Source organism: Cervus canadensis, chromosome 3 (genome assembly GCF_019320065.1).
Source record: "Cervus canadensis isolate Bull #8, Minnesota chromosome 3, ASM1932006v1, whole genome shotgun sequence".
Classification (NCBI taxonomy): Eukaryota; Metazoa; Chordata; class Mammalia; order Artiodactyla; family Cervidae; genus Cervus; species Cervus canadensis.
The window spans coordinates 106,107,896-106,121,823 of NC_057388.1; the positions used below are offsets into that span (position 1 = coordinate 106,107,896).

Genomic DNA, 13,928 nt, shown 5'->3' on the forward strand with positions numbered 1-13,928 from the left:
AACTGAATCCTTAACTCTGTTCTGTATCTGTTCATAGAAAACAACCAGTGAAAGTGCAGCTTTCTGACTTGTTTTCTGACTTTTGAAGATGCACTTGCATACTAATGACCCATTGTCCTGGCCTTTCTCTCCCCACAGAGGACAAAGTGTGGACCATCGTGTCTCACGATTTGCAGATGCAGACGACGGTGGTGGGCTACAACCCAGAAAAGTACTCAGTAACACAGCTCATATACAGCGCCTCCATGGACCAGATCAGCGCCATCACCAGCAGCGCCGAGTACTGTGAGCAGTATGTCTCCTATTTCTGCAAGATGTCGAGGTTGTTGAACACCCCAGGTAGGCTGAGAATGGAGTGTTACTTTTAATTACTATCTCAGCTGGTGTTTGGAATTGCCATCACAATCCAACAGGTGTGGCTTATTATCTTAACAGTCCAGTCTTCAAAGTGCAGGCAGCTGTGAAAGTAAAATAGAACCACTTGTTTTCTGGAGAAGGAACTTAAGAACATACAGTTTTTGTTAAAAAAAAAATCCATTGTTTCTTACTTTTTCAGTTTTATATGCATGTGTGTGTGTGTGAATGCTTCTAGTGCATAATTATCAGTATTTGCTTTGGGCAAAAGTTTGTGAGAATTCCTTGTGAACTTTCAAGTAATTCCCTCTGAGTTCTTCAGTTGTCTTTAATGTACAGATGAAAGAATTCCAAAGGCTGTCTGCAGGTAAATAGCATATAGAATAGTGATAGAATTTAGAGCTCTTCATTGTCTGTAGTCATTTAATAGTATCTGTTGGTCTCAGGAAGTCTGCCTTTTTTGTTGTTGTTTGTTTGTATTTTTTTTCATGATGCCTTATTTTAACAATGCTTAAGGATTTATATGTGTGTGTTGGGGGTACAGAAAATTGGAGAATTTATAAAGGATATATTGGAAATATCTTTACCACAAGAGACATATACTTTGGGATTCTTGGCAGTAAATTCAATACGTTGACAGCAACCTAATCTCTCCATCTATAGTATAAAATAGTGGAAATAAAGCATATGCTTTGAGTCAAAGAAACAGGTTCACACTTTTCATCCTGGCTTCTTCTTGGGTATGTGACTTTGGGGTTCACTGAACCCCTCTGCCTCAATTTCCAATGTCTTTCAGTCAAATAGGGATACTATTTCAGAGTGATTGTGAAAATTTAATGAGATAATGTACTAAGGGCTTATTACAAGTCTTAATGCACTTAAGAATTTAGTAAATAGCAAATAGTATATTGATTATTTTTAAATTATTAAACAAGTTTGGAAGTGGCATTATGTCAGAGACCAATGGGCTGTTTTGTGCCCTAAATCATTGTTGTATTGGGCCAGTGTTGCAGGGAGTTACTTACAGAGAATACTTATAAGCAGAACCATATATACTGTTTTGAAGATTACAGTGCTTTTATGTATAAAGCCTTGTACTCACAGACAAGCATAACCTAGGAACTGTAAGAAAGTAAGATATGTAAAATATGAAAAGGATTGATTCAGACAATTAGTGCTTCTGCTATTTAGAGAAAGAAGACTTGACCGTGGCTGCGATGTTGAAGTGATGCTTTATTAAAGACATTGAAAGGCAATTTGTGGTGGGTAAACAAGAGTCAGGAAGACAGAATACGAAAGATCCTTCAGGTCATGGTGAGAAGTGGTTTAGCAGAAGTAGAGTTCATGTTGAAGAGCAGTAAGAAATAAGGCTGAAAGTAAAAATGGGAGACACCATGAAGGAAACTAAATGCAATGCTGGCAATTTTTCCTGATGGCCTGGACTTCTCGGGTTTTAGCATGCATGCAGATAACCAGGAAGGATTAATAAAATGCAAATGGCAGGGCTCCATTCCCTGAAATTCTGACTCAATGGGTGTCAGGTGGGCTCCAGAATTTTCATTTGTACTAAGTGCTATGGACTGAATTATGTCACCCAAAATTCATATATTGATATCCTAATCCCTAATATGACTGTATTCGAGATAGGGCTTTTAGGAGATAATTAAGATTAAATGAGGTTTTAAGACTGGCTTCCTAATCTACTTGGACTGGTGGTTTATAAAAAGAGAAAGAGCCAAGAAGACAGCTCTCACCAGAAACCGAACTGGCAGCGCCTTGATCTTGGACTTACAGCCTCCAGAACTGCAAGAAAATAAATGTCGATTTTTTTAAGCCAACGATTTGGTAGTATTTTGTTATGGCAGCCTGAGCAGATTAGTACAGTGGATTCCCAGGTGGTGGTGAAACTGCTGACCCAGAGACCACACGTGACTGTGTGTCCTGAAATCCCTTTAAGTTCCTACAGCTGTTTTTCTATCCACCTTCACCTGTCACAATCTTTTGTTCATTTATTATTATTATTATTATTATTATTATTTTTAACTGGATCCTGCTTCCAGTGCTGGGAAATGTCAGCCAAGGACTGAGAAAGCCCAGGGCGCTGGGTGCAATGAATGAGTCCCATCAGCTTGTCTGTGCTGCTTCATGAGGGAGAGCGCCTTGTCGAAGTTCATTCCAGAGACTCCAGTCCAGGGTAGGACAGGCCTGAGGGAAAACTGCTGACTAAGAAAAATAAATTGGTACCCTGAGCTTTATTTTCCTTATTTCTTCCATTCTTCTATTAAACTCCAAAGTCAACTTTTACTTGTTTGCATTTTGCTCTGGTGGTTAGAAAATACAAGTCAGCTTCCAAATAAGTTTATCTTACAGTTCAGTTCAGGCAGCATGAGGATTGGGCTGGAGGTAAGGGAAGAAGTGGACTTTTAGAGCCTCTGGCCTTGTATTTCCTTCCTTCCCTTCCCCCAGCCACCAAGAAGCCTTTCACACTTATTACCCTCCTTTTGAAAACACAGGATGTCGAAAACCATCAGGAAACATGGGATAAATCTATCTTTAAGCAACACTTCAGTTATGTTTTCTAATAATAAGCTAAATGCACTTCTCTTCAAACTCCAGACACCTTTTCAGGAGAAGAACTACCAAATTGAAATCAGGAATGAATTGTTAATCTGCACAGTAAGTGCACTATTTTCTTTGTGTTTCCAAACATTTGCAAATTATTATTGTACTTTATAAACTGTACCTTGAAAATAATATTACCACATGCTTCTTGCCTTAGGAGATACCCTCCATGTATCAACTTGTACTCACATAGAATTGGTAATTAATAAATGTTGGCTGACTGGAATGAAATGAAAAATGCATCGTTTTAAATATTACTTCATCCAATATTCAGACAGTTGTTTTTAAACAAGCGTGAACATCAGAATTTTCAGGTGGCTCATCACAATGGTGATTCCCATGATTTTGACTCGGTAGAACTTGGTCAGGGCACAGGAATGTCTGCTTTTAACAAACATCCATGGGTCAATCTGTGAACTCTATATTCAAAAATGCCATCTTTAATTTATGGCATGAGGATAAAATTTGGATTTTAAGGTGTTAGTCTTCTGTGTGAAAGAAGATTAAAGGGAATATTAGAACCGTCTGACCAATGGAAATAAAATGGCATACATAACTACCTGTTCCTCCAGCTAGAATAAATTGGCATAGTGGCATTTTAAAAATCCTTTTCATAGACTAAATGTTGTAAAGTGAGTTTCAGCCAACTCTTCTTAGTCATTTTTCACATCCCAATTTCTATTTTCCGGGCTAATTAATCAGTAGACAGCTGAGGCAAGGAAAAGGAGTGGTTGATACAGCAAGTTTTCCTTGTTACTATATTCTGCATATGTCCAAGTATAAAAGAACACAATTTAATACAAATTTTTAATTTGCTATTTTAAGGAGCTGATGTTTGCTGTAATTGGTTTTTTCCTTCCTTCCTGGTAACATTCCTTTTTAAGTATCCATTTACTCCTTCTTAACTAAAGCTGAATTATATTGAAACTTCTGCAGTAGTACTTGTGACATCTGTTTGAATACAAAGTATATTCATTATAGTCGAGGCAATTAAGATGAATATCAAATGGGTTTGTAATAGCTTTGCACTTAAAATGTTATTCTTGGTTTTAAGAGCCTTTTCCTCAAGTGTTCATTTGGGGCTCTATAATTTCTAGTGATACTTATGATAAAGAGTTGATTTTGTATGTATACGGACCTCAATTTTGTTTTGATAAATGTTTGATTGTATCTAACCATTAGCTAACAAATGTAGATTTACTCATTAATGGTCTTTCACAACTTTTACAAGAATAGTAATATATGACTTGCAATGTTATCACTTCTTTTTATTACTACAAAAATTTTAAAAAGAATCAACTTTAAAATAATGCTTTTGCCATTCTTTATGGTCATACCTATTCTTGCAAAGTAGCTATTAATTCAGTTGTGCTTAATCAACTTTACGAAAGACATAGAAACAAGACAAAGTTATTTTATTTCATACCAATTTGAAATTATAAATAAACTCTACCCATACAGAGAAAAAAGAAAACAACATTCATAGCTATCCAAAACCACAAGGATGTCAATACGTTTTGTATTTATATCCCTAGAACTGCAAATATACTGATATCTGAAATTAATGAAAGGCAGAAATCTTTAAACAATGAAATCTACTTCTGAAAATAGATATCTCAGGAGTTGAATTTGATAAATTAGACACCAGTAGAAGTTTCATTAGTTACCACATGAGTTGTCTCGGTCAACAATCCTAATGCTTTTAGATGGCAAAAATATTTCTCTCTATTTGAACAAAACCTTTTAGCCTGATTTTAAATGCTTACCTGTGTATCTAAGATGCACTGTTGTCATGTATTTATTTTATAAAAGTTATACTTTCTAATATAGCATTTTCTGCTAAAGTATTCCCTACATATATAAATATTTATTTAATTATAGACATATAAAGTTGATGTGTTTTTTCTATTTTTATGACTATATTTAGTGTTGTTTTCATTGGTTCCCAGTGCTCATTTCTTTTCACTGTGTAATGTAGTTTTGTTCTCATAAGTCATAGTTCTATAGTTTATTTTTTAGAAAGAAGAAATATAAATTATTCATACTTCTGGATAGTTTACTGTTGGATTTTGTATCTATTGGAAAGGAGTTATGTTCATAATTGCCTGTAAAGTAAGCTGCATAAAATTCAGTATACTTTAATGTTACTACTCTATGATTTGGTGTCATCTGAAACACAAGAAAGGGCTTCCCTGATGCCTCAGCAGAAAACAATCCACCTGCAATTTCAGAGACCCAGATATGATCCCTGGGTCAGGAATATTCCCTGGAGAAGGAAATGGCAACTCACTCCAGTATTCTTGCCTGGAGAATTCCATGGACAGAGGAGCCTAGCAAGTTGTAGTCCAAGGGGTCTCAAAGAGTCAGACATGACTGAGCAACTAACAGAGATACACATAAAAGACAAGAACTTGACTCTGGCTTTGTAACTTATAACCTATTTTTAGAAAAAATTCTAAAGTTTGGTTGCTTTTGTTCAGTTGCTAAATTGTGTCTGACTCTTTGTGACCCCATGGACTGCAGCACACCAGGCTTCCCTGTCCTTCACTATTTCCTGGAGTTTGCTCAAACTCATGTCCATTGAGTTGGTGATGCCATCCAACCATCTCATCCTCTGAAGCTCCCTTCTCCTTTTGCCTTCAGTCTTTCCCAGCATCAGTGTTTTTTCCAGTGAGTTGGCTCTTTGCACCAGGTGGCCAAAGGATTGACACTGCAGCTTCACCAGTCCTTCCAAAAAATATTCAGGGTTGATTTCCTTTGGGATTGTTTAATCACCTTGACATCCAAGGGACTCTCACGAGTCTTCTCCAAAGTGAATTTTCTGTTTGTGATATGCATTATTTAACTTTTGAAACAACATAGATAAAACATCACTCAACTGCAACTAAAGATTGCTGTTTTCCATGAATGAGATTTATTGTGACTAGTCAGTATGTTAATCAAAAGATTAATCATTTTTTTAATTAATTATTGTGTTAAATAATTGTATTGAGATTGGAGGATACAATTAAATGAAACAGGCAAAGAAAATAGTAATAACTAAAAGGTAAAATAGAAAATTAAATCTAGCAATGTTCTAAACCCAGGCAACTAGCATCTTCATTACAGAATCCTGTAGTTAAAAGAGACTGAGCGACCACAGGGAAAAGTAAGAGCCTATTTCAGCAATGTGGATAGGATTTGATAGTCTCAGCTGGAATAATGGATGAGATAATCAGTCCACAAATATGTTTTGTTTCTTGTGTATCAGGGATTATGATATGTAGACTGAGATGTGAAGGATTCATACATGCTAACTAAGAAAAAATGGCAGGGGGACTTCTTGATGTGAGATGTGAGAATGGGTACCATTCTGAGATGCAGGTCAAGGAACACAGTACTTGGAAGGAAATGATAGAGGTCAGAGTGGCTGCAGCAGAGAACCTAGGGTAAGAGAGAAAGAGAGGAAAGGAGGCTGAGATCAGTGTGTGATGGCAAGGGTTTCACTGGAAGGGCAAGGGAATCGTTACAAGTAGGAGAATTCCGGCTATGAGATGGAGGATAGTAGAATCCAAGAAGGACAGAGTTTGTGTGACAAGATCATCTTGCATAATGTCACAGGAGTACAGCTGAGACTGGCAGACTAGGAGGATCACTGGGAATTAAGAGGATTTTTTTTTTTTTAAGTTTTGATGGTAGAATGAACAGGATCTGTGATTGCATATAGGCGGAGTAACTTTAGGGGAGGGATAAATGCAGTCTTCCCATGTCCCCAGGAATAAAGCTAAAGTGAATGACTAGGAAAGTTGTAAAGCCTTCACAAGATGACTCAAAGAAGTTATGGGAGGAGCAGGAAACCAATAGAAAGAAAGAAAACCCTAGTTTGCAGAAGTGATTCAAGGAGAGGATGCTGCTAACTACAGGGACTCAAAAGTCATGATCAGAGCAGTAGAAAGAGAATCAAATTAGAAAAGCCTTAAATGGGCAAGCCAAAGAAAATGTGTATTTAGCAATCAACAAGTTGAAAACAAAAACAGGAAAACTTAGATGTGGTCAGTGGGAAAACATCGCAAAAGGAAGCCAGCCCTGGCTTTGGCTGTAGTGACGCCACTGGAGTTTCATGTCTGTGTGATCTGGTGAGTGGAGCTGCTGAAGAATAAATGGGAAAAGGAAAGAGCAAATGAAAGTTTTAAAAAATTTTCATGGTAAAGGGATGCCTAAATATAGAAGTACTGCTTAATTGGAAGGCAGAGCCTAAGCAAGGATTTGGGATTTTTAAGAATAAGGGAGTTATGAGTTAGTTTATAAATGTGGGAGGCAATGGAGAGGATGCAGCTAAAGATATAACAGAAAAGGCATGTAATAGGTCCCAGGAGAATAAGAACAGAGTACAGAATTTGCCTTGCAAAGAATGAGCACCTCCTCTGAGAAAGGAGATGAAGGAAAGGGTGGAGATTTCCATGAAATTCTATTGACCAATACTATTAGTGACATTATATCCCATTTAACTCTCAAAGTTATGCAAAGTAGGTTTTATTTTCTCTGTTTTGCAAAAAATAAGACTCGGAGAGGTGAATAAAGTCGCTGAATGTTACTACAGCTGGAAGTGCGCAAGCTGGGGTTCAAAGGCAAATCTGTTATAAACTTCTTTATTCTGACACATTAAGAAAGTGTGAACATGCAGTATTATCTGAGCCCACCCCATCTCTTCAACCACCATGAAAGAACATTTTCTCTCTCGGCCTTTACTTCTGTTTATGATTAGAAATACTCTTTGTTAAAGGGTTTTGGGTCAAGTCCAATATTTCTGATTAGGAAATTAATCTTAAGGTCAGATTTACTGAGGGTAGCTTGTCTGGCTTCCACTAAAAATGTGCTCATTTCAAGTTGCCAACGTTTTGAACTTTAAGGTGAGATTTTAAAGAACATTCTCTAACTTCATAAAGATTATTTTTATTGCTGCCATTTTTACTTTGTGAGTGCTTATGTGTGTGTAACTTCACACACACATAGCTGCATTTAACTTCATTTTTAATAAATATAATAGAAATGAACGAGAACTTTAAAATGATCCTATATCACTCTCTTAAAATTTGAGAATTATCTCATGTACTTAAATCATAAGCTTTTTCATTGTATACTGTCTTTAAAATTATCCATTTTAATAACCTACAGTGAGCATAAACCTAATTGGCTAACTTTTATAAATTATGATATTATTAATCATTTTAGCTAATGTATAGTTACTTTACAATATTTTATTAGTTTTTGGGTATATAGCAAAGTGGTTCAGTTATATACACATATATATTCTTTTTCACATTCTCTTCCATTATAGATTGTTACAAGATATTTCCCTGTGCTATACAATAGGTCTTGTTGATGGTCTATTTTATATATATATTTGTGTCTATGTGTTGATTCCAAAATTACAGTTTCTCTCTTCCATCCCTACCCCCACTATCCTCTTTGATAGTGATAAACTTGTTTTCTATGTCTCTGAGTCTATTTCTGTTTTGTAAATAAGTTCATTTATATCATTTTTTAACATTCCCTATATAAATGATATTATATTTGTCTTGGTCCGATTTACTTCACTTAATATGATAATCTCTAAGTCCACTCATGGTGCTGCAAATAGCATTATTCATTGTTGTTTGTGATTAAATAATATCCCATTGTGTATATATACCACATTTTCTTTATCCATTCATTTGTCAATAGACCCTGAGGTTGCTTCCGTGTCTTGCTTATTGTAAAATAGTGATGCTATGAACTTTGTGATGCATGCATCTTTTTTTTAATTAGAGTTTTCTCCAGATATGTGTCCAGGAGTGGGATTCCAGAATCATATGGTAACTCTATTTTTAGTTTATTAAGGAACTTCCATTTTGTTCTCCATAGTTGCTGTACCAATTTACATTTCAAGCAATAATGTAGGAAGGTTTCTTTTCCTCCACATTCTCCCTATCATTTACTATTTGTAGACTTTGTAATCATGGCCATTCTGACTGGTGTGAGGTGATACCTCATTGCAGTTTTGACTTGCATTCCTCTAATAATTAGTGATGTTGAGCATCTTTTCATGTGCATGTTGTCTATCTCTATGTCTTCTTTGGAGAAATGTCTATTTAAGTCTTCTGCCTATTTTTTGATTGGGTTGTTTGGTTTCTTTACATTAAGTTGTATATGTTGCTTGTATAATTTGGAAATATATACCTTGTCAGCAGCATCATTTGCAAATTTCCTCCTAATCCACAGATTATTTCATTTTGTTCATGGTTTCCTTTGCTGTGCAAAAGTTTTAGAGTTTAATTAAGAAAGCTGAGCTCCAAAGAATTGATGCTTTTGAACTGTGGTGTTAGAGAAGACTCTTGAGAGTCCCTTGGACTGCAAGATCCAACCAGTCCATCCTAATGGAAATCAGTCCTGAATGTTCATTGGAAGGACTGATGTTGAAGCTGAAATACTTTGGCCACCTGACACGAAGAACTGACTCATTGGAAAAGACCCTGATGCTGGGAAAGATTGAAGGTGGGAGGAGAAGAGGGCAACAGAGGATGAGATGGTGGGATGGCATCACCGACTCAATGGACATGAGTTTGAGTAAACTCTGGGAGTTGGTGATGGACAGGGAGGCCTGGTATGCTGTAGTCCATGGGGTCACAAAGAGTCAGACACAGCTGACCAACTGAACTGAACTGATGTCCTGTTTGTTTATTTTTGTTTTTATTTCCATTACTCTAGGGGGCAGATCAAAAAAATACTGCTGCAGTTTATGTCAAACAGTGTTCTGCCTACATTTTTCTTCGGAGTTTTATAGTATCCTGTCTTCCTTTTAGGGCTTTAATCTATTTTCTGTTAATTTTTGTATATGGTGTTAGAGAATGTCCTGATTTCATTCTTCTATATGTAGCTGTCCAGTTTTCCCAGCACCTCTTCTTAAAGTGAATGCATTTTCTCCATTGTATATTCTTGCCTCCTTTGTCATGGATTAACTGACCACAAATGCTCAGGTTTCTTTCTGGGCTTTCTGTCCTGTTCCATTGATCTATATGTCTTTTTTTGCCAGCAGTATACTGTTTTGATTACAGTGGCTTTGTCATAGTGTCTGAGGTCAGGGAGCCCGATTCCTCCAGCTCCATTCAAAATACTTAAACAAGATATGGAAAAAAAGAGAGTTTTACTATAAAAAATATCTTGAAACTATCTAGATTATTATTGAGGGATTAGTCATGTATTCAGCAAACATTCACTTGAATACAAAATACTTTGCTGGATGCTGTGAGCACACAGGAAGACAAAGATGATAGTTTTTTAAGGTAACGTTTTCCTTAAAATATAGACTGAAATGATTTAATAATGAAAGCAAGTCATTTTGTATATGACATAGTTGCTGAAGGGATTTTAATGGTACATCTTGGATGAAAGATTGAATACATTTAGAATTCATAATAGTTTAAAATTTTTTGACTTGTGCATTTTTCATTAGCAAATTCTCCCTCTTTTGTTTACAAAGCTTACATCTGAAGGGAAGATCAGGAATTATTCTGGGAAGCTTAAGAATAGGAGAGAGGGTTTTGAGTTCTGTTGTCCAGTGTATCAGTCCAAGATCAACCAGAGAAACAAAACCAATAGAAATACCTATTTCAGAGATTTACTGGAAGAGATGGGTTTATATAATAGTAGGACCTGGCTAGCAAATCCAAAGTTAGGCACTGTCAGGAGAGGCAGACTGGAACTCTCAACAAAGAGGTGAATCTGCTATCCATAGATAGACCATCTTCAGGGAAAACTCAGCTTTATTCTAAGCTCTTTCACCTGATAGAATCAGCCAGTCCAGATTATCAAGCAAACTTCTTTTATGTAGTCCGTTGATAACAGACTAATGATTTCTATAAAATACCTACATGGCATAACTAGGGTTTAGTTGAATGCCTGGGCACCTTCGCCTAGCTAAGCTGATACATAAATCGTCACAGCCAGCAAAGATTATTTTTTAAATGAACAAGTGAGACATTCTAGAGTATCAGTGGTCTATGCCCTCAGTTGTGCGATGTGTACCTGTCTCTGTCATCATAGACAGGTAAGATTGACCTGTTAGAGGTGTTGAGGAATATTTCATTCTCATATCTCTCCATCTTTGATGAGGGTACATTTGATCTTGGTATCAAAATGCCAAATGAAGTATCAATTTATACAATTATAGCAATAACAATTTAAAGGAATCAAATAGGTCAACTTTCGTCAGGATGATAAGTCAAAGAAACGATTTTCCTGTTCTCTGTGTAGTTTTAGGAAAAAGAACTGTAGGTACTTCTGTTTCACGTTTCAACCAAGTTGGCATGTATCCATAGGGGATATGGCATTATAAACTCATTTACCACTTAGACTTCTGCCTAGAGGAAGCATCTCCACTGACCCAAGTAAGAACATTCTATATCCATAACCTTAGAAAAGCTGCAGGATGCTTCAGTCACCCTTTCCACATTATTCTGCAGTCTTGTTTACTCATAATTGATCCAAATCCCATTACCACTTAAAGGTAATGTTGAAGAAGTTCCGAGAAATGAAATTAAAAGAACTTATTTTTCTGGAACTACATATGAATGAAATAATAAGCTTTATTTCTAAGTCTGTATGTATTTTCCCACCAGTGAGTGACAAAGCTTCTCGAAAATACTATGTCACTCAAACAGGAGCTGGTTTCTATTACCCTGTTGTGTTTGCATATTATTTACCAAAACCAGTGACTGGTAGTCTTTATGGTGGTGAATAATGTTGCAGGCTGTTAATTAATTGACTAGGACTGCCACAGCCTCTTTGACCGTAACCTGATATCTTTAATTTTCTTGAAGAAAATGATGGTTCTTTTTTCTCTTAGTATTGGATCTGGAGTTCAGGCTAAATATATTATTACCTACATAGTTGGATGAGTAATACTTTAAAATAATTATCTCCAAATTAGATAATGACATAAATGGAAATGGCATGAGTATTGGCATTAGTATTAAATGGCATTTACTGTGGTCATTTACATGTATTGGCTCATTTAGTCTTCTGCCCCCAAAACTTTGTATATGTCACTATTTCCATTTTATAACTGAAGAAACTCAACTTCAGAGGGCTTAATTAACTCACCAGAGGAAAAAGGGTATATATGGTGATGAGAGTCTAAACCAAGATTAAAATCTTGGCTTACATGCCTCTAGAAATCATGTATTTTTCTACCAAAAAGTTTAAAGGCAGAGGGGAAGGGAAGGAGGGGTTGAATGGTAGGGGAAAGGGAGAAAGATAGGGGAGAGAGAAGGAAAGATAAAAATAAAATGGGGCCCCTGATATGCTAATCAATTGTGAATTGTTCAATTTCTCCTAGATTGCAGAATTACTGTGTGCTTTCAGCATAATTAAAGATGAAGGCTGAAGCATTTTTGTTAAGCAGTAGGCCAAAAGAGACATTTATAAGAGCTGCAAAACCTTCATTTTGAAATCCTACCTTTTTATTTTCAATATCTCTGATTTGGACCTGACAAGTATATTTTAAAAAATATAGTTTAGATGACAATTTGTTTGGAACTGTATTGAAAAAGGTCTTACATGAAAGAAAGAAAAACAGGGCTGTCTTTCTATAGCACACTTGACTTTCATGTTTTTAATATCAAAGTGTTTCAAATAGAACAGGTGAATTGTATATTGATGAAATACAAAAACATTGCAAAAGGTTATCCATATTTTTTCAGACATAAGATATGAAAACAATATGTTGACATTTCCTTTCTTTTTATCTTTGCAAAATAAACTCATATTCCTAAGCCTAAAACACACGACCTGCCTGACACTGTGTTCTTTTATTAATTTGTTGTTGACAGATTGCCCAGATACCCTATTAGAATGAGGAGAGACAGAGATAACCCAGTCTGCCAGTGGGTGGGCAGGGACCGAGGGTGGGCCCTAGGACACCGGCATGAGCAGAATAGTCAACCCTCAGAGATGTACAGATTTGTCCTCTGAAGATAGGGAATTGTTTTCTATCAAAATAATAAAATGACCCTCAGTTCAGTCTTAGTAAGAGAGGACCAGGGGAGGTGATTCCACACTAAATAATAGGAGGGAGGGTGAAGCCAGATGAAACAAGGAAAATAACTAGCGCTAACGGCCCACTTTGCAGTTACGTCCAGCCGGAACCACTGATTATGGTTTTAGTATCTTGTAATTTTTATAAAATCATATTAATCTAGTTAGCCCCAAGGTTAAGATCAAGGCATCTTCCTTCTTTGAAAGCAGCCATGTAAATAAAGGGATCTAGAAAGTAACAGTTTTTCGTGTCAAAACATCAAAACGGTAAGGTGATCGGGCAACAAGGTCACGGGGATTGGTGTTATGAGGTCTATCAAATGAGGCTTAGTATATAACCATGTGCAGACAGAGGTTTCAGCTCGATAAACCAGTCACGAGTTTGCACAAAGAGAATTGATAGGATAATGTATAAGGTTTTCATGTAGAAATGGAAGTATTAATGAAATAATGCTGAGCAGAGAAGAAATGTGTTCTTCCCGAGTGAGCAGTCATTGCACAAAGGTCTTGTAGACTGTCACAGAGGGTCTGAATTTGGAAATCACTGCACACCCATATGTTACACAAACTAACAAAAGGTGGAAGAAATGGCAAATGAATATAGTAGATGATTTTAAGATGAATATTTGGATTATTTTAGCATTATTCTTATTTTTATTATTTTAGCATTACTTTTTAGATATGAGTAACCAGTATCTAAAAATGTACTCTAAACATAATGTTGAAATTACAAGATAATCAATGACGTTGACGTCTTCCTCCTTCCGTCCTTTGGCGATTTATTATTCCTCTTCTTTCCAATCTTGAAATAGATACTTTTCAGATTAAGTAAACCACCCACTGCAACCATATATATATGTGTATATATATATATATGTATATATATATACACACACGTT

The 13,928-nt window shown here is 36.1% G+C and overlaps 1 protein-coding gene across 1 annotated transcript in view; it reads left to right on the plus strand.

Annotated features, from left to right (window-relative positions):
• The window catches only part of CNTNAP2 (contactin associated protein 2), a 2,193,843-nt gene that overhangs the window by 1,463,965 nt on the left and 715,950 nt on the right, over positions 1–13,928 (plus strand). Inside the window, exon 14 of the mRNA XM_043463954.1 lies at positions 139–339. Within this exon, the coding sequence (XP_043319889.1) occupies positions 139–339 (201 nt within the window). The remainder of the gene's footprint in view (positions 1–138; positions 340–13,928) is intronic.